Source organism: Parasteatoda tepidariorum, chromosome 8, assembly GCF_982258835.1.
Source record: "Parasteatoda tepidariorum strain Cologne lab strain chromosome 8, Ptep-v5.0, whole genome shotgun sequence".
Lineage (NCBI taxonomy): Eukaryota > Metazoa > Arthropoda > Arachnida > Araneae > Theridiidae > Parasteatoda > Parasteatoda tepidariorum.
This window is the reverse complement of record NC_141762.1, coordinates 1,822,517-1,848,034: the sequence shown is the minus strand read 5'-3', so window position 1 is coordinate 1,848,034 and position 25,518 is coordinate 1,822,517. Positions and strand designations below refer to the sequence as shown.

Genomic DNA, 25,518 nt, shown 5'->3' with positions numbered 1-25,518 from the left:
GCTATTGTATAATAATACAGTGTAGAGAATGGCGTAAAGACCCTATTAAATAACAATCAAACTTAAATATAAAAAAAAACAAAACAAATATGATGATTTAATAATTGTTAGAAATTATTAGCTTCCCAATAAGCATTCCAGACAGAGTCTTTGCCTGCCACACAAGTTATACACATTTGTTTATTGTGAATGATTAGTGTCCTTTGTTGGTCAGGCAGATATATCATAACAAATACAATTTATATAACCTTTTATAAACTTCATAGAATAGTGTTTAGAATGTTTCATAGTGTTCATACTTTGAAAAAGGGGTTATCATCTCCACACTGTCTTCTTAAGGCTTCAGACTTGGGCTTGTTGAGACAGTAGGTAGAATACAATTTGTGGAAGGCATCCCGCTAATAACAAATAAATTGAAACAAAATAATAATTAATAATTTAGTGTAGAACAAATACACTGCCACTAAATTCTGCTTTTATTTTATTTATCATCTGGACAATCACCCTATTGCATCATGGTGAGTGGATGTTTTCACGATTTAGTCTCTGAGAAATTTCACGATGACTATACTACATTTTGATGGGTCAGGGGTCTGTTAGGAAGAAATTTGGATCCGTTAACGGACCCTTCACAAAATATTTTAACTTAAAAACGGACTCTTCACAAAATAATTTATCTTTTAATCAGACCTTTGTTTATCTTCATTATTGTTTTGTTAATCGAATAAACCCTTCCCAGGAAAGGGGGGGGGGGAGAGAAAGACAGACGTAAACGAACTAAGTTTTGTCTTCGGCAGACGCTTCTTCCCTTATTCGTCCGAAATGCATATTCTGCTGCAGCAGTATAGGGTAAATACCAAATATTTGTGTGTTGCATCTCCAATTTAGTAGCAGCAATTGCTCTTTATTTTTTAAAATGTCATTTTTTTTAATTATAATCTTACAGTGTTGAGCATAATCTTGTGTGTCTTTGCAATTTAAAAACTCCTTGAAAAAGTTTTTTGCAATAACAGGATCCTATTTGCACAAATTCACAAAAGCCGGACTCTGGTTGAAAGAATGTGACTTAACGTTAATTTTATATTCACAAATTACGAGTTATTTTTTCACAATTTTACAAAAACGAACCTTTTACAAAATGTCTTGACAGACCTCTGTAGGTAAATACATGAATTTGTTTTTAAAAAGTGAATGAAAATTATTCTTACCCTGTTTACAAAACAATGCCCAACTAACTCTGGAGTACTACTACAGGCTTGGAGGTCTTTAAGGAAGACACTAGAAAATTACACAAAAATTATTAAGAACTTCAAAACTTTTTGAATTACAAAGTATCAATTATTAAGCAAAACGAAGATAATTAATATAATTGCTAATAAATACTTATTCGAGATTTATCTATTGTCCATACAACTTATCTTTGGAGTCCCCTAATGCTATCTAATGGAAATGTGGCGTTAACTACCACTACGATTATTAAACATAAATTTACTAGTATATGAGGCATTCTATTTAGGGGCATCTTTAGATCGATGAAGGTTGACATGGTTGATAACACTATCCCCGCACGGGCGACCTGCGGATGTGACATTAAAAGCAACATTCACTTCGATGGATGGTCCTCATCGAGCCGTGGACTTACTACGTGTGACTGCATCATTGTCCTCCTCACGCTGTTGCTCCTCAGTCTTAAGTACACACAATGGAATTTTGCGCATACTCGACTCGACTTTGCGCATACTCGACTCGACTTTGCGCATACTTATATACTAGTGAATAGGAATTATATTTTTGTAGTGGTAGATACACTACAAACTTAATATAGCTCTCCTGATCTTTCACAAATACGGCAACTAGTAGTATTTGTTCATCGAATTTTATCCTTGATAAAATTCTGGTGGGGGAGCAATGTAACTATAACTATGATTAATAAACATCAATTCACTAGTTTTTTTTTTTTTTTTTTTTTTTTTTTTTTTTTAAATTACGCCCGCCATCGTCTTCTCAGACATAAGGCGTCTTGCAGTCCAATACAATACTGAAGTATCTCCAGAAGGTGAGAGGGCACAAAAGTCATCAGAGGAACGAATGTCAAGAAGAGAGGGGCAATCTAATAAATGCTCCCCAGTCATTGGCGAAGTGCTACAGAGCACACAAAGAGGTGAATTGACCAAGTTAATTTTAAATAAATGGGCCTGTAAGTAGTCATGTCCGGTAATTATCATGTCCGGTTACTCATGTCCGGTCAATTCACTAGTAAATAAGACGAGTTAACCAATTCTGTCTTGAGGTACTTTTTGATAGATGAAGGTTAGCATTGTTGATATCGCACAAAAGTTTCAATTGGAATCCTCACATGGACGAAAAGAATTTTTAGAATAGTAAGAAATATAGTCCTATATAAGTTTGTGATAGTTTTTAGCACGTAAGTTAAAAAAAGATTCCTTAGTGAAACTAGAATGTATTTATAATTACAAGATAGTATATGATTACGAGTGCATTACAAGATAATATGCGACTAATGAATACTTACTCAAAATGTATGAATTGATTTGGCACTTAACAGAGTTTTCAATAAAAAATTTTAGTATAGAGAAAAATAAATTTTAAAATAAGAATAAATTCTATTCAAATAAAGTTCCAACGAATTTTCAGCATGTTTATAATATATTTTATAAATAATTCTGTTATTACAATAGATAACTATGCTGCAAATGAATTTAAAAGAAAATTATGTTAATATTGAATACTTATTCAAATTCATGAATTTATAAAGTAACATATTTCTCAGAGTACTTTACTCTTGCCAAAATGGAATTTTCAGTTAAAATTAAATTTTGAAAAAATTATTTTCAAAATAAAAACGAACTCAGTTTATGTAAAGTGTGTAAGAATTTTTAAGACGTTCATATTTTTGAAAAATGTCTGTTGAACATATTCCTAAAGTGTCTGCTTGTGCAAAAGTTCTATGGATTCATAATTTTTAAAGTAAAGAGAAGAGGAGAAGCAATTGTACAATTTTAATCATATTATTATAATTTTAATATAGTATTATATCATTTCAAACAATATGCCTAAAAAAAAATCTTAAAAATTTAACTGATCAAATAAAATATCTAATGCCCAATTATCTAAACAAACGAACAACTGGACACATTCTCAGAGTGAGGCCATCAAACCTAGGCTCTGGATGGTATGAGGATGAGAGGGTGAGCAAAACTAAACTTGCGTCAAATGATCCTAAAAGAAATAAACGCTTTCGAGAGAAGCAGCACCAGAAGATGTGGCATATTCTGCCTATGGCTTCATGTGCTACTAGAGCGTAAGAAGAATTAGGTCAATTATAAGTTGCCGAAGGAAAAATTTACTTAAAAAAAATATTAATCACACATTTTTTGCATATACCACCTTTTTTTTACATAGATAAAATGACCAAAAAAATGCGACACGAAAATTAAAAATATTGATCTGCTAAAAATCAAAATTTATTAATAATTAAAATTTTGTTTAAAAGAATACAAAATTATAAACTTTTCTTGGTTTGCTGCATTTAAGTTTTAAACACATTTAAAAAAAAATTTTTTTTTTTTGTTGCCATCAGTGGAAATTGCATATTTTGTTATTTTTTTCAGAAAAAATAGAAAGAATTTTAATTTCTTTAAACGTCTAGGTTCCCTTCAACATCTTTGTTTATAAGATGTGCAATCATTGTAGTTATATGTAAAAACATCTTGTTAATATGCTAGTTGCAACAAAATTAACAAATACTTGGATTTGAAAAATAATGTACAATACTTGAAAAAAAATATTTTAACTTACGAATGTGTGAAGTTAATACGAAGCAATAAACGAGAAGTAATTTTACTTTTTAACAATCTATAAGGATAACCTTATATTGTAAAACAGCCTGAATTACAAATGGTTTTTATCTTTTTACATTAAAAAAAAATCAATACAAATGTTATGATTTATATCTCGCAACATCTGATCATTTCCTCTCTTACTTATTTATCCATTTTATTCCTATTCTCTTGAAACAGAAAATGATGATCTAGAGAGAGAGAGAGAGAGATTTTTTTTGACAGCGGATGAATAATCACTATTTAGAGCAAAAGAAGTGAAAAAAAAAATCTAGAAAAAGCACTTTAAATTGCAATGCATAAAGAACAAATTAAAATTTTCAAAAAAAAAAAAAAAAAAAAACTCATAAATAAACACAGACTTTTCAGCACGTCCAATTTGAATTCTATAGTTGTATTTTTGCAACCTGAAGAGTGGCTCGCATGGTGTTTCCCCCAGAAGTTTAACAGTTAACTTCTAATTAATGAGTGAATGTTAAATTTTTCTTCCACTGTACCTCGAATAAATTTTTTAAATGCCTTCGTAACTTGAAGTTTCTGAGTATTACGATTTTTGCACAGCAAAACAAAATCAACATAAGTTAAACACACTTAAAACTTTTTAATATAGAGAGATTTTAAAGAAAATGAAAATAAATCTTTTTTCCTGAGACGTGAAGAGAAATGAAGAGAAAGATTCTCACTTGCTGTGGAATGAATATATATCCTCCATGTTTCCAAACAGGATGTCAGCCTTGCCGTAGAGGGAAGAAGGCACTTGCGCTGCTGCATTACTCATCTCATTTTTGTAACCCTAGAAACACATTATTATAAGATAATGCACAATTCTATAGTTCACAAAGATTTTAATATTTGTGACCAACATAAACAAGTCTTTTGCTTTCCATTCAGAGCAGGCAAAATTACAAATTTCAACATATAGGTATATAAAGTTTTAACTGTGCTACCATTCGTTTATTAAAAGTTTCAACCTAAACTACCTAAAATAGAAATACAAACTCTTTAGTTTTCTGCCCAGTGGCACCGTAAATGGTTGCAGTTTGCAGCATATAACATTATTACTTTAATCAGACAAGTTTTATATGACTTCTGCTTCAGCCATATAGATTGGGCTTTATAACGATTTAAGTATTTTGAAAAATATCATTTCCAGCATTTTCCTCACTTGCGTATTCAATGATATCTACGCAATAATTATTTGTAATAAATTTTCTACCCTCATTGTTTTCCTTTTTCTCCTGAGATTTAGCTAGCTTTAACTACCACTTTAGAGTTTTTGTTTTTAAATATGAACAAGTATATTTACTTAGAGGCCAGGATAGCCTGGTCGGTAGGGTGCTGGGCCCATGTCCAAGAGCTCGTGGGTTCGATCCCTGCCGGCCGAAGACTCCCCGTGTAGTAAACGGTGACTGATGCACGTTAAATCTGTCAAGTCGCAAAGTCCTCCATGTTCCCATAACAAATCAATACCTTTGGGGACACTGATCCAGGAGTTTCCTTGTCTTCTGATTTGGTTCAAAATTACAAGGCTACGGAGTTAACATTAGTAGTCGTAAACCCAAAATATTGGATCGGCTGTTCATCGACGGATATAAAATAAGATAAATGTATATTTACTTGAACCGTGAAGGCTCAAGGGATACAGCATTCGACTTCCAATGGGGAATTCGAATCCCAGCACTGGCTGGTCGATACAAATTCCACATTCAGCTTGCACTGACCACAGTGCTGATGTAAAATATCCTCAGCGGTAGATGGATCATGTGTTAGAGTGCCCCTGCCATCAGTTTAACCGTGGAAGGTTTTACTCGCCATGTAACGCAAATGTGGGTTAGTTCCATCAAAAAGTCCTCCACGAAGGCAAATTTCTCCCAAAACTTGATTTAGAAGTTCCCTTGTCTTCTGCATGGGGTTAAAAATTTACAAGGCTACGGAATAGAACATTAGTAGTCGCAAACTCTGAAAACTGGGTGGGCTGTTCAATGACTATTATAAAATAAATAAAAATTATATTTACTTGCAAATTTTTTTAAAGTTAATTCACATTATAAACGCTTATAAAAAAGGGTAGTTATGGACAATTTAGTTTTTCTAAATGAAATGGAAGAAATAAAATTATTTTACAATCACCAGTATTTTATGTTTTCTGGATAAGCACACCTGCCCTTCAATGGTTTTTACTAATGTCAAATTTAAGAGAATGTTTCCCCCTCCCCCTTACGTAATTTTCTCATATAATATGAGTGAACAGATTTTCTATATGAGAAAGACTGTAGAACAAAATGTGGATTTTCTTTTTATTTAGAACCACCAGAATTATTGTATTCTGCAAAAAGTATTAGTGACAATAATGGTTTTTTTTAAAAATACTATACAAAAAAATTTTTTAATTCATCATGTGTAAGTTTATAGTTGAAGTCACACATATTTACAGAATGTGCATATATCAATCAAAATCTACTTCACTACAACATTCAAAAATGATACTTGCCTGAATAATGCTGTTCAGTTCAGATACATAAGCTTTTTCAGTTTCTATGAGCTCTGTCATTACATGACTGGAGCATATAGAAAAAGAAACAACATAGTCATTACTTTAAACATTACAATATATTAACTAAAAACTAATTAGGCGAACATAGTTGTTCAAGATAGAATAGTCATCCATTTAAAAACGTTTGAAATGTTGTCTATGAAAATATACGAAAATTTTCACATAATCGTTGAGGAAATAATTAGTATAATTATCATTTACGCAATTACCAAAGTTACAATATCTAATAAGTTCTGGAATGAAAATATTGAATATTAATTATTATAATTAATTATTTCATAGAATTCCTTTCTTTTGTCTATTAGTACAAGAATGAACATTTCAACATGAATCTCCTCCAGCCCAAAAGTGGTGCAAGACTCTCTTTCCTTATTAAGACAGAATTTCCAAGTAACGTGAAATGATATCTTTAAAGATATCATTCTAATATTGCAAGTTCTGCTTTCAATGATATTGTACTGGTATTTATGTTTCTTTGGACCAAAGCAAATGACCCCCCTCCCCAGTACCAAAAGCCATAATATATTCACTAGAAAATATTTTACCTTAAAAAAAAAAATCAAACCTATTGCAGTACTTTTTGGATTGCAATTATTTTACAAAAACAGTGCATCAATGTTTCAAAATTTTGAAATTCAAAATTTCAAAAACTATTTTAAGTATGTTACATGCAATTCATTTTGCATTTTCTTCCATCATTATTTTTAACATCAAAAGGTTTTCTAGAAACAATACTTTTGCATTTTGAAAGAAATAAGAAAAGTTAAGATAATTTATTCAAGTCTGTTTCAAAAAAGATATCGCAATGAAAATTTTTAAGACATACGACCCTGTGTCAGCATCCTGATACAGATATCCCACTCTGTAATAGATCCTTCTCATCTTAATTATTAATTAATTTTTTATGTTTCTTAATTTCAAAAACGTTCATATTTGTTTGTTTTTTTACAGCGGTCGGCTCGTACACCCGACGCACCAGAAATTGGCTAGCTCGTCATCAAAAATAGGGAGTCGACTTACACATCAGAATGTAGAGTAAGTATTTTTTCGTCTCCCTTTGAGCATGATCAAAGATAAAACAAGAGGGTTTGTTGTTCAGACATAGAACAGGGGCATAAAATTATGTAAGTAAGAATGAATAAATCCTTATTTGTTAGTACAGTCATAAACATTTTGTGTGGTACATCACTCATCAAAATACATTACCCATTAATAAAGCACAATTCTATGAGATTTGAGGGGGAAAAAACACTTTAGTTATGACATTGAGTGATACATCTGTATCTCTATTTAAAGAGCCTATTTTAAACTATGACGTGTGATAGCAGATAGTGGGAAGTCATTCAGCTTAATGTTATTAATTAATTAACTAGTATTATTTATTAAATTGGATTTGTAAATATCATATTAAATTTATTTCAGATAACATATTCTTGAATAGATTCACAATGACAAAAATTAAAATGCTTTTTTAAGAGAAATGAATTATGTATTACAGTGAAACCTCTCAGGAGCGACCACTCTCTGTGTTCCACATTAAAATCTTCCGTCTTAGGGGGTTACATCCATTGACTTCAAAATGTTACCAAAAGCACATAATTTTTCGCAAACGAATTTTCTTTTAGACAGCGTCATTTCTTTGGGTGAGGAAATACCACTTGTGTTGGCGTCACAATAATCAAATGGATGAATAAAATTCAGCGTCAATAAAAATGATCCCTACTGGTGTAATTATGAGTAAAAACGAATTTACCAATTATGAATCATAGAACTATTTTTAAATAAATAAACAATTACTTTTTTATTTAAGTTTGCATTTAGTTTTATATCATAAAAATTAACTTACCTTAAAATATGAGCAGAGGTTTGGTTGTTTGAGACACTTAGTTTTTCCTAAAATAACTTTTTTTTAATCTAATTTAATTTTCAACTTCAAAAATAAATCATTTATATCATCAACTTTAGTGCACTCTGACTGTAACATGAGATTTTTTATCTCTTTTTGAGATCTCCAAAAAAAAGCCGCTCGTAAATATTTTGAATACGTTTTAATATACTTATTTGTTTTGTTAATATTTTTTGCTTTCATATTTTTTTGTGTTTTCTTATTAGACCTTCACTGCATTGGGTGGGGAAATTTTCCCATTAGCTGGAACAGGTTCTTATGGTCTCTCCAACAGGTTTTCTTCAACGCAAAATCTACGGAAAAAGTTCTGTGCCTCCCAAAATGGGTCGTAAATAGAGGAGGTCACTATACAGAGGTGGTCTTTCCTGGTGGTTTCATCGTATAAAGAAAGTTTTTCCCTAAAATTTACTTTCCATTTGAAGCTTATTTCACTGCTTAGCATTATTTATTTAGATTAAGAAAGTAATAAACTGAGTTGCAATTTAGTAAGGTTTTCTTAGGTACATATTTTCATTTTAGGAAATTTTCTTAACTAAACAAAACTTAAGAAAATGCTTGAATTAAACAAAAGAAATTAGCAAAATTTAGTAAAAATACTGGCTAATTTTATTTAAATAGAAATAAGTTTGTAGCTCTCACCTTCTTTTGTTGTGCAGCATCTCTTGACACGTCATTGGAGAAGGGGATCTAGATTCACTACTACCGTCAGGGATTTGTAGCAAGTTATTTGGCTCTGATTGCAGTTGATCACCAAAGCGCACTTCAATTTTAACCTGTAACGATTTCAATTTTAACTTAGTGAAATGTTAAATAAATTTTCTTTTGGAAAACAACAAGTAAAGTTACAAAAAAGCAAATTTTAAATTTTACAAATAAGTGACTAAAATAAACGATCAATAACTTTTTAATATAAAATAATCAACTTGATTATTCAATGATAACAAGGCCTTTTATTTTATATTACTAAACAGAATTATTAAGGGCAAGTGGCATGCAAACAGGAGGACCATCCAATCAAAGGGGGGAATTCAATGAAGACTACTAAAACTTTGAATCTTTTACTCTTATTTTTATAACAAAGTCAATTTTTGAAACATATAAGTAATTGGTTCTTAAAAAAATATTTTTAGAAAATTAAGATTTAATTTTCAAATAAGTTGAATCATGTAATTTTACAAAAGAGAAGAAAAAAAGATAATCTATAAAAATTAAATTTTTCTTAAGAAAAATAAATGATGAATGTTTTGATTAAATTAATAATTTTTTTTGCCATAAAATTTTTTCTGCTGAAATTTTGATTAGCATGAAAAATTTATGGAGATGCTTTTGGATAATAGTTTGCAAACAGATTTTTTATTCCTCTCCAGTTTCTGTACTCTTCTTATCAAGAGCATCAAATTTAGCAATTTATATCAAGCATATAAAGAATATATTAATTTGATTCAACAGGTTCAACTCAATTAATAATCAAAAAATGCTATTGCAGTGTATGCTGAAATATTCTAACATGTTCAAAGGATTGAATAAAAATATCAATACTTTTTTGTTTGTCACTTTTTTTACTCACAATGTTTTTTATTTAACTAATACTGCAAAAAAAAAAAAAAAATATTGATTAATTTTAGAGAAATTTTTCTGCCTATTTCCCAATTTTGGATTGTTAGAAGGTAATTCTTCCAGTGTAAGTATTCTCAATCAAGTACTAACGTAACTATATGTTTACAAAAGTTTTTTTACACTCACAGTGCAGCAATATCTTGCTACTATCACCATTTTTGCTTAAATTACAAGAGTTATTCCTCTCTTTTACTATAACATAAAATGCAGTATAGACATTACTTGCAACAAAAGGAAGGTTGCAAGATTATTTAAGATGTGGTTTTAATTTATTTTCATTTGAAATAAGGTATGCTTTTCCCGATTTCTGATTAGGGAGTACTTTTGTCTTCTGAGTATGATTCTCAACTAAAAGGCAACCTAGCTTTTGAGTTGATATTATTTTTCTTTTGTAAGGAAATTGAAATTGTTAATTTATATATATATAAGTACACAAAGAGTCATTACATTATGACCACCCTCCATCTATAACAATGGGCTCGCCCAGGTTTTCAAGGTTTCTTGCCCAGGAACAATGTTTTCATGGGGCACATTAGAACCCATAATCCTCATAGAACGATCCCTGACGTCTGTAAGCTACTTGAACATAGTTGCAGACCAGGTTCACCCATTCATGGCAACAGTTTTTCCTGCGGGGGATGCTGTTTACCAACAGGATAATGCACCATGTCATAAGGGTCGAATCGTTATGGATTGGTTCGAGGAACATTCCAGTGACTTTCAAGTCATGTCTTGGCCCCCAAATTCACCTGACCTTAACCCAATAGAGCATTTGTGGTCCTACTTGGAAAACCAAATTCGTGCTGCCACGCTACCCCCTCACAGTTGGTGAGCGCTTGGTACCAGATACCTCAGACTACCTATCAGCACCTTGTGGAATCAATGCCACGGCGGGTGCTAGCAGTTTTGAGGGCTAAAGGTGGTCCTACATGTTATTAGCAGGGTGGTCATAATGTAATGGTTCTTCGGTGTATATATGATAAAAATAAAGTTCTCATATTGTAAACTATTTTTATTGGCTGTAAAAATCACATGGTAGGATCCAGTTTTCTCACATTAATATCTGTATACTTTTGGTAAGCATAAAATTAATAAAAGTCATAAAGGTATTGTCCTACAAAATATTTTTGTATCCCTAATTTAAAGATATTGAACTACACTATTTATTTTTCTTATTCTACTCGGCTGATATTAAATTTTTGATTGGTAAAGAGTTTAAAACTGAAAGTGTTGTTTCTTTATTATATTGTAATTTTATGAAATCACCTTAATACTCTACATTTTAAGATAAACTTATTTTAATCGGTGTCTCATACAACTTGCGTTTTTTTTATTTTCATTTCATTAAATTATTGTTTGTGAGATGATTGGCTGCATTCACAATCTTATGACTTTTATGTTTGGTAACATTAAATGATGGTTGTGAGCTCAACAAATTTGTAATAGCAATAAATCTTTAATTTTAAATGTCGTTTTGAAAAAATGATTACTGAGCAAAATTATTTATGTTCACTAATAGATCAATATCATAATTATTATAATTATCAAAATTATATAATATTATTACATAATATAATTATGTAATAATTATTATATTTATAATTATCATAATTATTATCAATTAATATTATAATTATTGATAGGTAGGTGGATAAAAGGACGATAAAATAATTTACTGCAGAGCAACCAAAAAATATTTGTGCAGCAATTATTGGGAGTAGGCGAGTGATAGTATACATAACAGAATCTTCCACTATAATATGTAAATTTAATTATGCAAATCCACTTTAATAAGTAAATATAATTGCATAGCAATTATTGCGAGGGATAGCATCCTCAAGTATACATTACAAAATCTTCCACTGTAATATGTATAACAGTTGGTCACAATTTTCACTAGTTTCGCTATAATGTGCATAACAGCAGACAATGTGAGGTTAGTTTACCTTAGGCACATTTTTTGTCTTCCTCACAATTTTTCTCCTGCCTTCAGGAGATTTTCCAGAAGAAAAGAGAGAGGATTCTTGAGCATTGCCTTTGTTTCTAGAAACTATTCTTTGTAAGCTACACTTTCTTTTCTCACACATCATCTGAACATCTTCTATCCTTTTCAGAACCTAAAAAAAGTTTTAAATAAAGGTGTAAGACACACAAACTAGTGAATTGGGACAAAATACAATAAACTCAATTGTAGAGAAAGATGGGTAGTAATTACTTAATAAATAAATTTGGAAGATAAAATTATATACTGAGTATGAGACACGAAATTTGGAAGACAATTTCTGCAGATAAGTAAGTTACAAGAACTGCTATCTTTCGAAAAACAATAAAGTTTTTAACAACTGATTCATATGTTTAAAAATAATTCTGTTAGTGTTCTTAGAGATTACTCAATATAAGATATAATATGCGAAAAACTGCAGAGAGGAAGAAAAAAATAATTCTGTTAGTGTTCTTAGAGATTACTCAATATAAGATATAATATGCTAAAAACTGCAGAGAGGAAGCAAAAAATAATTCTGTCAGTGTTCTTAGACATTACTCAATATAAGATATAATATGCTAAAAACTGTAGAGAGGAAGTAAAAAATAATTCTGTTAGTGTTCTTAGAGATTACTCAATATAAGATATTCTAAAAAGTGTAGAGAGGAAGCAAAAAATAATTCTGTTAGTGTTCTTAGAGATTACTCAATATAAGATATTCTAAAAAGTGTAGAGAGGAAGCAAAAAATAATTCTGTTAGTGTTCTTAGAGATTACTCAATATAAGATATTCTAAAAAGTGTAGAGAGGAAGCAAAAAATAATTCTGTTAGTGTTCTTAGAGATTACTCAATATAAGATATTCTAAAAAGTGTAGAGAGGAAGCAAAAAATAATTCTGTTAGTGTTCTTAGAGATTACTCAATATAAGATATTCTAAAAAGTGTAGAGAGGAAGCAAAAAATAAGTTATCCACCAGGACATGTAACTCTCAAGCATGGAAAAAATACATATGAAAAGAACACACCAGCAGTTATTTTTATGTAAGTAAAATTGTAAGAACTTTAAATATATATAAAAAAATCTTTTTTTTTTTTACTAATAGTTGAAGTGTGAATTTACTTTGTTGCTTTTTCTTGAAGCAAGTATATGATCAGACCTAATTTAAAGCCTTTTTTTGCTTTGAAATTCTTTATTTTGTCCAGCAATAGATATAAAAATAACGAAGGTAAATATTAATAGAGTTACAAAGCAAAATGCGAACATGGGTAGAGGGAAAAAGATTTTAAATAGGGACTTGCTTATGGTAAAATGAAATCCAAAAACATGTAAGTTCTGGGTTTTAAGGAAACCAAGTTTCAAAGTTGTGCCGAATCACTGATTTTCAAGGAAAAATAATGATTTTCATATCAATTTGAAATAACAGCTTTCATATTAATTTGAGTACCTGCATTTTTAAATATGTTTTTCACTGCATATTCTGTTAAGTCATCATAAATTTAAATGTATACCTTAAATCCAGAAAATTCTAAAATCTAAAAATCAACAGCTACAAACATTTCAGACAGGGCCAGATTAAGCGCAAGCGGGGCCCTAGGCCATTCAAATTTTTGGGGCCCTTAGAATAAATTTTTTTAATCATATATTTTCTATTTATTTAAATATAAAAGTATTTATATATCTTTTCATATAAGAAAGCAAATTTAAAATTAAAATAAATAATAATAAATTAAATTTTACTTTATTTTGTTAAATTAGAACTAAAAAAATTATCGTATTTTATTAATATATATTTGAAATTGATCTTTTTTAAAAAAAATCATTGTTTTTCTTAATTTTTTAAAATTTATTTTCAAAATTTTTTTTTAAGGGGGCCCTTAATCATTGGGGCCCCAGGCCATGGCCCAGTCTGGCCTGATACGTAATCCGACCCTGGTTCCAGATTCGGGAAACTCTACTGTAGTAAATAATTATGAAACATAATAAATAAAACAAGAGTTACCTGTTGCACAAGAGCTCTAGATTCAGGTGTGATCACCCCCTTGAAGAGTGAGTGAATTTCTTTGGGATCATTGAGATTGAACTCATTGGAACTCTCCAAAAAATACTCAATCTCTTTTAGAGCAGATTGAGCAAACACAGGAGAGGAATATTTTTCAATCTGCTGCCCAGCCAGCAGGTTCACACCCCTTGTGCACCACTTGTTTGCCTGCAATTAAAAAATGACTTTTGATTAACACTTCTGTGTTTACATTCACTTTCAATACTTTTAAAACATTTCTACATTTTTTTGAACAATAATTGAATACAAGAAAAACAATAAAATTTACGAAAAAAAAATGTTTTAAAATGTTTACAAAATTGAATATAAAATATCAGATTGGAAAAACTATTTTTATCAAGTTTAACACAAAAATTCAATTTATAAAATTTTGATTACGAATTTTAACAAATACATTTTTTAAAAGCCTTTTTTAATGCAGTTAACATAAAAATAAAAAAAAGCTTCGAGATTTGTTTTGACAACACAAGAAACTGGGTGATTAAAATTTTTAACACGAATTTCTTTTTTTTAAAATTTAAATTAAAACTGATATAAATAAGAAATATGCAACACATTTAGCATTGCTATACAAATCAGTTCAACAAACCAACACAAAAACCGCCATTTTCATACTTTTTAATTTTTTTACATGTCTAACTTAGTGTCAACAATCACACACGCACACGCACACACAGATATATATATATATATAACATTTCATAATGCAAAAAAAAACATATTTTCTTTAATTTTAAGCAAAAGAACTCACTTTTTCTATTCTTGCTTGGAGGTCTCGACTTTTTCTTAGAATCTCTATACGGAAAGCTACTTGTTGGCGAATGTCAGCTGCAATTCTCTCGAGCTCAATGCATTTAGGCGCTAGAGAGTCTACAGCGTAATGATTGGCAACTATAAGTTTTTCTCCCTCCTGCTGAAGATGATCTGCCTTGTCTAGATCAGCCTATTATAAAACAATTAAATTCAAAATCAACATTTACAACTTAGTTGCCCACAGTAAAAGGAAAACAAATCTCAAGATTTTAGGATACAATAAGAATTTTATGCTAGTTATCGAGTCTCACATAAAATACTTTCCTCCATAGGCAATTCTAGTGATTTTTATAAGCACCCGTTCATCGTACGGGGTAAAACTAAAAGTAAATAATCTATAAATCAATATTTTTCATCACTACACAGTCATGCACAATGTAACAGATTACAGATTCTGAGAAAATTAAAAAAGCTAATTCCAGCATTTCTTTTTGTTTTGTTTTATTATTAGAAGTTCAACTTAAAATAAAGATTCAATATTATTTGGCATCAAATATGGTGCTATTGATGGCAGCCAATCCCCAATGCTCTAGATTTACTACAATCAAACATTTTTCCTGATCAATCTGTATTTTAGTAAATTAGTTTTATTTTTTCATTTCAATTACTGCTGATTTTTTATTATTTATGTTTTTAGAAACACATTTCAAAATCGATTCTAAACATCCTTAAAGAAAAAAACTGATTAAAATTTTTTAATTATTTTAAGGATCGGCAGTTGTTATTATCCCTTGCTATATTTAGGGAACCTATCAAAAGTTCAGGAGTTATTTTCCATTTCTGATTGTCCAAATGGAATTAAAATAACTTTAATTTATTACGTTTATTGTATAATTTATCATTCATAATTTTGAATAATAAAATATGTTATAAAACTAATATAGCATTGAGTAAAGCTGCTAGTTTGTAAATATTTTAGAAATGCTTTGACAGGTGTTGAGAATTCTTTGAGTGACCACTTCTCAGAATAACAATTTTTTATAAAAGAAAGTTCTTAACAAAAAATTTCACTCTAAAATTTGTATCAAAGTTGGCAAAGAAACATAATTTAAAAATATATATATATATATTTCTACTATTTTTTTATACTTATACTAATCACAGCTTTGATAAAAAAAGTTTATAATGTTTAATACTATTTAAAACAACAATAAATTAAGTACCTAATATTTTTTAACTAAAATGGTTAAAATAAGTATTACATTGGTATAATAAATTTGCTTATTAAATAAAAATATGCTTATTATTAAAGCATTAAAATATGCTTATTAAATAGCAAATTATTTTTCATACAGTTTCATACAGCAATACACATACACTAATGCACATTTAGTCTTTTTTTAACAATAAATAATAATTTAAATACATCACCTTTTCATTATTTTTCTAGATATAACCTTCAATATCAATGGAATTACTTTCCAAAAATCACAACCTTAAGAATATATTTATAAATTATTCTGAATGAAAAATATTTCTGAATTAAATCAATGATCTTTTTATCAAAAAAAAAAGAGTTAATTTAAATTATGACAACCCTGATTTTTTGAAGCAGACAAATGACACAAACAGTTTATCTTACTTATTTCTTAAAAATCCATGAAGTAATAATGCATTGTGATAAATCAACCTGTAATTTAGTAATAAAGAAAGCTTCAAAATAAAGTTCTTAAAAATTTGCAATAACCCAAGATATTTTTATTAATGATACTAAGGGGACAGATAACTTGAAAATATTGTCGTATAAAAAATTATACGCAACATTATATTTACAACAGAAAAATTCTTTTTTTCAAAGAAGTTAACAATTAAGAAGGAAATATTATTTAATAAAAAATTATTTTCCTCATTATCAATAGCGCAAAACATTCTTAATAATAACTCTCAAAATTAAAAATATTTTGATATTATTTTGTAAGTAATTTCATAATTTTAAATAGTGCAAAATAATTTGATACTAGACCAAGTAAAAAAATATTCAATTTTACTGTGAGTAAATATTGAGTAAATCTATCATTATTAGGATAAATAAAATATAAAATTTTGTTCATGTGTTAAAACGTAAAAAAATAAATAAATAAATATATATATAATCAGTAATTAAAAAACATGATAAAACACTGTGCAGCATTCATATAATATTTGGTAAAACTTTTCTTTTATAAAAGATTCACCTCAGTATCACTTCTGAATTTTTCTAAGGCTTCCAACAATGAGTCTACTTCAGAAACAGAATCTCCAGTATCGGGAATTTCAGCTAAATCTCTCAGATTTCCAGCTAGAGTCACCTGCAACTGCAATCACTCATTAGACACACATTTGAACAAAATTTTTTTTTTGTTGCAGATAATAAATAATACTCAGGGCTGGAAGTCCAGAATATAAAAATTAAGGACTAAATTGCTTTCAAACTTAAGGACAATTTAAAGGATTCTCTAATGGGAGCAATTTCTAGGATACCAACATAGATTTGCAGATATACAATTTTAGTAGTTCCTGCACTCAGGGCCGGATTTACGTATAAGCTAAATAAGCTGTAGCTTGGGGCCCCCAAATCCAACTTTTTCCTTCTTTTTTTAAAGTTTTATTCGGAGCTGGAGCCCTCTGAAGCCTAAAATACATTTTTTTTTCTTTTTTGCATTGACGAACGCTTTTCAAAATCTAATAGAAGTGTTTACAAGCATAAACAAGCAATAAAAAGGCCTTTTGACTGATGAAAATATCCTGTAGCTTTCGTAGCTACCAGTGATGGGAGTAGTCCATGGATCCTAAAAAGCGGTACTCCAAGGAGTAGTCAAATAGCCACCTTAATTTACACTGTGGGAAATGTTTTCAGCTTCTTTAAATTGCTGTGGGCTCTTTTGTCCACAGAAACACCCTTTTGTCTGATTTCTGGGCAAAAAATTTCTAGGGCTGTGGGAGAATCTTGTTTAGGGTCACTCTGTTTCGAAATTTCCGTTGTGTCTCATTGTCGTTAAAGAGCTTCTCGTTTAATTTTAACTTTTCTTTTTTGCAAAATATATGTTTTCCAATTTATTACAAAAGCTTTTTTTCCTTTTAATTATCCTAAATGTTTTAACTAGCTTAATTGTTTAATTTACTTAATTATTGTAATTGATTTTAATTTGCTATTTTCCAAATTAATCGTACATGAATCCGTGAACTTCTTTCTTTCTTTATTTAAATGGTGGGCCACCATTCAATTCCCTCTTTGACAGGTCCATCTGCCAAAATTCTTGATTTGGTTTATTTTGGATGAAATTGAGATGACAGATGTGATTTTACTTAAATTTTACTTACTGCTAATAGACAGAAGCAACATGTGATATTGCTTGATAGAGCATTGAAATCAAGTGATCATCAGCTAAACAAATGTTTTAATATATATGTAAAAAATATTGTTCAAACCTACTGTCTGACCAAATTTTCCATGTATCCCCGAAACATGAATTATGTTTAATTTGTAAAATATGATATTTCGTACACAAAATTCATTTATTTAGTTAGCTTATGCTTTTATTGTTTATTGATTATACTTGTTTCTATTTTTAACTCCCTGGTTTTTGTTGTTATTATGTGTTTACAGTTAATAAGGCACCTAAATTTTTTAATTTATAAGGATTTCAAATTTTTAAAGCAAAGTTGAAATAACTTCTCAAAATTGCAAATTGAAACTATTTATAAAATTTTGGCAGATTTGTTTTTATTTTAAATCTGCGCATTTAATTTAATAAAATAAAAATAAATAAAAAATAAGTTTAAAAAATATAAATAAATGGCTAGATTAAATATAAAACTGTGTTGTCAATGAAAAGGAACATATCTTTTAAACAATTTGAGTATTAATAAATTATTTAAAAATAAAAAATTTTAAAAAGTAGAAAAGTTTTTTGATTTGTTTAAAAGGCAAATTTTGTCCCATCATTTGATCAAGAGACTATTTAATATCTGTTTCTAAGAAGCAGTCGGTCGCGTGTGGGTGTGTGGATGATGTAAGTAAAAGAGGCATACAAAAAAAGCTAATTTAACTTCAGTTAATGCCCTCGATATTATATTTCTAAACTCCTCGCAAAAATGTAGTAAAAAAGTTATACAAATTAATTGTCGCAAACAAATTAATATTAAGTAAGAACGAATCAAAAATGATATCGAAATATGCTGAATCACTAATGAGACAGGCGGGATGAAAGACATCGAAACCAATTTGATTAAATAGTAAAACTAGAAAGTGTTTCAAAAATCCGGACATGTATCAGGCTTCAATATTTTTCTTACTGCCACAAAATTTATCAGGGACAATTTGTTAGATTTCAATACGGGGTTTTCTTTAATTAAATATTAACTAATATTTGTCTTTCCAAGCTTTTCATTCTGCAATAACGAATGTCAAGCATTTAAAGTTTCCAGTTCAAGAATGTCAAGTATCCAAATAACTTCATTTATTAAATTTAAAAAAAATAATAATATAATAATAATTAAATATCCTCAAGGCAGGTGTGTATATTTGGGGCTGATGATTATGAAATCTAACACAAAACTGTGAGATCGCGGGTTCTATTCCAGCTGATGACAGTTTTTAGTTATTATTTCTTAATACTGAAAAATGTATTTCTTATTCTTTTAAAGTATGCGTGTTAAAAACTAATAATTTAACAAGTATTTAAAAAACTAGAAAGTTAAACCCCCTGTTCATTTTGCACACTAACCCTCATGGTTGCTTCTGATTAATCATTGCAGATTAAGAGGAAAAACGGTTTATTTCCATCTTTTTATTCTACAAAAATTACGATTGAATTTCTATTTACATTTTGAAAATGACTAAAATTTTGCAAATCAATAAAATTGGTACCTCCTGCAGAGTTATTACCCAGTGAAGATGGACTCAAGAGTTCGAATCCCAGTGTTGACTGGTCGATACGAATTCTACACCCGGCTTACACCAGCCACTGTGCCGAAGTAAAATATCCTCAGTGGTAGACGGATCATAGGTCCCCTTGTTGTCAGACTGACAGTGGAAAGCTTTTGTGGTTTTCATCATCATGTAACTTAAATGCTGGTCAGTTCCATCAAAACGTCCCCTTCCAAGACAAACATTTCTTCCAATACTTGATCCTGGAGTTCCCTTGTGTTCTGAATTGAGTTTAAAATTAGAAGTCTAATAAGTTGAACATTAGTAGTCCTAAACTCAAAATTGGGTTGGCTGTTCAATGACTATTATAAAATAAACTAATAATTTGGCCGGGATAGCCTGGTTGGCAGGGAGTTGAACTCGTGTTTGTGAGAATGGGATTTCGAATCCAGCAGGCCGAAGAATACCCATGTATAAAATGGTGGCTGGTGCATGTTAAATCTGCCGTGGTCACAAAGTCCTCTAAGTTCTCACAACAAATCAATACCTCTGGGGACTGATCCAATTCTCTTGTCTTCTGGATTGAGTTCAAAATTATAAGGTGATTATTCAATATTATACGGAGTTAAACATTTGTAGTCGTAAACTCAAATTAAGTCGGTTGTTCAACGGCGGTTGTAAAAAAAAATAAAACTAATAATAAAATTGTATTTTCTTATGTTCTTTCTTACTCCTTGCTTATTTTTGACACACCTTCATAATTTCATGTTTCTAAGTCATAGAGCAGCAAAGCGAAATGTAACGTTTAAAAAAAAAGCAATTTAGAAAAAAAAAATTCGCAAAAAAAAAAAAAAATCATTTAAAATTCCAAATAACATAGATTCAGAATTTCCAGAAAAAAAACTCTGTTAAACATATAATGGTTCTTCTAACATGCCAAATCTTTACTCTGTGCTTATGAGTTTCTGTTTTTTTCCTCGTTCAAAAAATATGTGTAATAATAGAAAGGCTCTACATTATAGTCCCATCACAATCAATATATTTAACAATCAAGCAATATTATCAAATTTTTAATAATATAATGTTAATATTCAGCAATAAAAAATACGACAGTTTACTTTAGGTGTATAGAAATAGAATTGAACTTAAAAGGGCCCCATCATTTTCAGTAGCTTAGGGCCCCGCCAAGCTTAAATCCGGCCCTGCCTGCACTTAAGCACAAAAATAAATTTTTTTTAGAAAACTCAGATTTTTTTTAAAAACAAAGTTATGCAAAAGTTTCTCTTTTCTCTCTCTCTCTCTCTATATATATATATAAAGAAGAAAAAGAGGGAAAAAATAATATAAATAGGGAAAATCGTTAAATAGTAGCAAAATACGAGGTTTCTCTTTTGAAAATCAGTACAGTACGATACAGTGATGGAGGGAGAAAAGAGAGATAAAGAGTTTTATATGTATTTCTCTCACATGGAATGTTCCATACCAGCAAGTCAAGGGAAATTGTCTTCAACAATGAAAGCAAATTAATGCCATACTTGACACGCTATAAAGAATGAGGCGTTCATTTTGTTACATACTTTGTTTTATGGCACCTAGCAAATTTCTGCACTTGAAATTTCCTCACTTCTTTTTTTAGATAAATAATATTTATTCTTGCTATTAACTTCAACAAAAATTTGGAAAATACAAAATTTTCTGAACATTTATTGAAATTTTTAAAAAGTAAGGACACTTTTTTTAAAAATTGAAATTAAGGACAACTTTGAGCCTTGTATGCGATTACAGAAGAAAAAAAGAAGATTTGAGGAGTATTTAAAAAAAATTACAAAAAACCTGAGATGACTTACTTCTTTAAATTCCTGTTCAAATTTTCTAAGTTCAAGGCACTGACTGAGGCGCTTTTCATGTTGTGACCAAAATGAGTCAAAACCTTTTTCTGTTTCATCTAGCTGAAGAAGCAACCTATAAGACATTTATGACCATGAAAACAAATGATATATACCAAGTTCTCAAAATTAACTGCTTGAAAATTTGCCAAATTTGCAGCAATGCTATTTTATATTCAACTCTAAATGAACTACAGTTAATGTAAGATACATACTGACATTTTTATCTATATAGTTTGGTAAATAGGTGCAATCTGAATAGTTAGCCAAGTCTTCATTCATTATTTCCTCCAACATTTATGGTTGGGTAATTAGATAAAAAATAAAAAGCGAGTGAATTAGTGAGCCAAGTAACTTTATTAAGAGAGATGAACTTGCCTTTGTATAAGCAGACGACTAAAAAGATTCTTAGAAAATTACTTTCAAAAGATTCCATTATAATCACACAGATAATTAGAAACTTTTAATCTTACAATTAAACAAGTTATGCTGTTGAATTTGTTTAGAGAAAAAATTTAGGGATAAGCATTCATGGAACACTTGAAGCAATGAATTGATACTACATTATCAACCAGGGCCGTAAAAGCTCAGGGGATAGAGCATTCACCTTCCAATGAGGTGAACCAGGTTCGAATCCCAGCGATGGCTGGTCAATACAATTCCGCATCCAGATTTCACTGACCACAGTGAAGACATAAAATATCCTCTGTGGTAGATAGATCATGGTTTAGAGTCTCCTTGCCGTCAGACTAACCATGGGAGGTTTTCCTTTCCATGTATCGCTAATGCGGGTTAGTTCCACCAAAAAGTCCTCCACAAAGGCAAATTTCTCCCACTACTTGATCCAAGAATTCCCTTGTCTTCTGGATGGAGTTCAAAATTATAAGACTAAGGAGTTGAACATTTATCGTTGTAAACCCAAAAAATTGGGTTAGATGTTTAACAACAGTTATAAAATAAAATACATAATTTACCAACTGAAACAGGCCGGGATAGCCTGGTCGGTAGGGTGCTGGACCCATGTCCGAGAGTTCGAATCTCGCTGGCCGAAGATTCCCTGCGTAGTAAATGGTGACTGATGAATGCTAAATCTGTCGAGTTACAAAGTCCTCCATGTTCCCATAACAAATCAAAACCTCTGGGGGTACTGGATAGGAGATCGATCGATCATTCTCTGATTCAGGTCAAAATTACGATCTGTGGATTAATGAATGGATCTGCCCTATAAACAGGTGCGAGGAATGTCTGTGGCAGAAGTCGAATTCTTGGCCACAGATGGCGCCACTGGAAAACAAGAACAATCACACCTCTCTGCCTAAACAGGCATACGTCAACAACAACAACCAAGTGAAACATATTTTTAAGCAATATATCTTGAAATTTTTTGAAATCAAATCCCACTTAATATGCAATCCTATTAAGTAATAAAACTAATGAGCATCGTTAGGATTACAAAATGAATTAAAAAATAAGCAACTGACCTTTGCACGGCTGCTGCATTGATGAATCGATCAGAACATTTGACCGCAATCACATTCTGCAGATTAGGCTTCCTGATGCAATTAAGGAGAGTCTCTCCGTGCATTGCTGCACATCGGATGTCTTCCTTCAGACTCTGGTACTCACCACCCTGATCCTCCAAGAGGGAGAGAGTGGACTGGACATCATTCGGAAACTCTGTTTCCTGAAGTCTTTGGGTCAATTCCCGCAGAGATGCTGAAATGTCCTGAAGGTTTGTAGTAAAATTTTCAACAGCCTACACAAGGAAAGCATAATTCAAAAGCCTTGAAATTGTTTCAGGTAACAAATTATTTAAAAAATAGTTTTAATATTTTTTTTTTACAGTCCACAAAAAATAGAAATAAATGTAAAATGGAATTTACAATTGTTTTATTGTTTTTTTTTTAAATAATAGTCTAAAATATTGTTTCGAACAAATTTTTAACACCCTATATAGAGAAATAAAATATTAAAACAGTTTAAAAGGAAAAAACAAATTTTTTTTTTCTAGAGTCTACAAAGAAAAATAGAATACAATGCATGCAAATATAAAACTTATCATTTATTCACAAACAAAATTGTTAAAAAATTAATGTTTTAAAATTAATTGTATTAAAATTAATCTTTCCAGTACAAATTTTTTAGCAATTTCTACAGAATGGAGTAAAACATAACAAAATGTGAAATTCATATTCTTTTAATGGCTTTTACAAACATTAATGGACTAACGAGATTAGAACTCAAAAATACACCTAAAAAGAAATTCATTTTTGAAGTAAATACCGCAAGAAAACATCAATTATACTTCTAAAACTTTCCAAAACTAAACAACTTCATTTTTTTTTTAAATGTTAACATTTCTGCACTATAGACACGGCATCTATTGGTTTAAAAAATAATATGAGCATGTATGCTTAACATTATACGAATAACCTTTGTGCTGTGGAACAGGTAAAACAAAATGATATAAAAAGGGAAAAGAAAGATGTGGGAACAATGCATTGAGATTTGACTGAAATAACATATAAGTAAACATAACACACAGTAAAACAATACAAAACAACAATACAAATCTCAAATAGCTCAAAATACTACTGTAGATAAAAAAATAAAAAAAACACAATAAACGCACCACACGCTGTTGTATCCATTCTTCATGATTGTACGAAATGGTTCCTCCTAAATCAACCGTCAGTTGACTAACCTCAATGTACTGATGTAAATGATCAATATTGCTACAAATTACAAGCTGAAAAACAAAAGATAAAATGAATTGTCACCTGACAAACATTTTTATCAATCTCTGGTATAGAACAAAGAGGATAAAAATTTAATAAATATTTTAAATTTCTTTCCATTATATAATTTTAAGGCACTTACCCGAAATTTAAACTCTTCTCTAAAGAACTTGTTACTAACTTCTGAAATAGCTTTCTGTAAAAAACCCAATGGACGAAGGACAAACACCACTTGAATGAGTCCTGGGAAGTACCCCTTAAAATAAACAAGAAGAGTTAAAAAAACATGCAGCGTAGACAATGCATATAAGTAGAAGAAGTTAATTACCGAAATTTTTAAAAGAACTGTTTTTACGGAACTCCACTTATCATTCCTTCTATCTATTATGAGGACAAATCCCAAGTCTGCATCTTGTAGCCTAAAGCATTTAAATCAAATAAATAGAATATTAAATAATTTCAAACAAGAACATGCAAAATAAGTTTATTTTTTACATATCAGAAAAAATATTTCTTGTATATCATTTGAATTACAACGAATTCATTTCAGGTTATTCATTTTTAAAAAATCTTGTCACCAAATATTTTGTTATCACAACATATTTAGACACTGAAAAGATTTTAATCCCTATTTTTACAGAAAATCAATTATAAACCAATCTATATTTAAATATTTTTAAAGATGAAATGGTAAACTAACTATGAAGTGTTGAAAACAAATTTACGACTCATTTTAAGAATTTTGTCTAAATTTGTTCACCATTAGCTTTTCCAAAAGTTATAATCTTTAGTTCTAATACATTAAAGTTATATTTTCAAACGAAATATATTATGACACATGAAATTCGCACTGTGGTAAAAAGATTTGAAAATGTTCAGTTTCTAATTCTTCTAATACATTTTTCTAAATTCTACAAAAAAAGAAAAACTTCAACAACAAAATGTGTGCCCAGATCATTGGATGAACAACATTTGGATCAACATTGGAATGGATGAAAGGACTTTGAGATCGATCAGAGAGATTTCAGATATAAGTACAATATAAAATTGACATAAGGCAGTTTAATGCAGATGTATTAATTTCGTTGAAACCAAGTCTTAGTAGTGTCTTAAAATTGTCTTCTCTTGATGATTAATATAATTGTGAATTAATTTTTAATATAAATTTTCTTTTATTAGTTGTTGTTTGTGGGGTTTGTTAACCCCTTCAGTATGTATACTACTCCAGGCCTGCAAGTTTAGCAAGTATGCG

The 25,518-nt window shown here is 29.8% G+C and overlaps 1 protein-coding gene and 1 long non-coding RNA gene across 3 annotated transcripts in view; one reads left to right on the top strand and one right to left on the bottom strand.

The window, feature by feature from the left end:
• LOC107440808 (guanine nucleotide exchange factor DBS) overlaps positions 1–25,518 on the bottom strand; it is a 149,604-nt gene that overhangs the window by 13,870 nt on the left and 110,216 nt on the right. For both annotated transcript variants that reach the window (XM_071180809.2, XM_071180810.2), the window contains 14 exons: positions 24,595–24,685; positions 24,409–24,522; positions 24,161–24,277; positions 23,010–23,284; positions 21,490–21,604; positions 16,968–17,087; positions 14,732–14,923; positions 13,921–14,127; positions 11,884–12,054; positions 8,960–9,093; positions 6,352–6,418; positions 4,544–4,653; positions 1,209–1,278; positions 300–398 (listed from right to left, as the gene is read on the bottom strand). In XM_071180809.2, the coding sequence (XP_071036910.2) occupies positions 300–398; positions 1,209–1,278; positions 4,544–4,653; positions 6,352–6,418; positions 8,960–9,093; positions 11,884–12,054; positions 13,921–14,127; positions 14,732–14,923; positions 16,968–17,087; positions 21,490–21,604; positions 23,010–23,284; positions 24,161–24,277; positions 24,409–24,522; positions 24,595–24,685 (1,882 nt within the window). The remainder of the gene's footprint in view (positions 1–299; positions 399–1,208; positions 1,279–4,543; positions 4,654–6,351; positions 6,419–8,959; positions 9,094–11,883; positions 12,055–13,920; positions 14,128–14,731; positions 14,924–16,967; positions 17,088–21,489; positions 21,605–23,009; positions 23,285–24,160; positions 24,278–24,408; positions 24,523–24,594; positions 24,686–25,518) is intronic.
• Positions 4,642–8,665, top strand: LOC139425557 (uncharacterized). Its single transcript, XR_011636770.2, has 3 exons — positions 4,642–4,782; positions 7,366–7,449; positions 8,527–8,665. It is a non-coding gene; the product is annotated as an uncharacterized LOC139425557 (long non-coding RNA).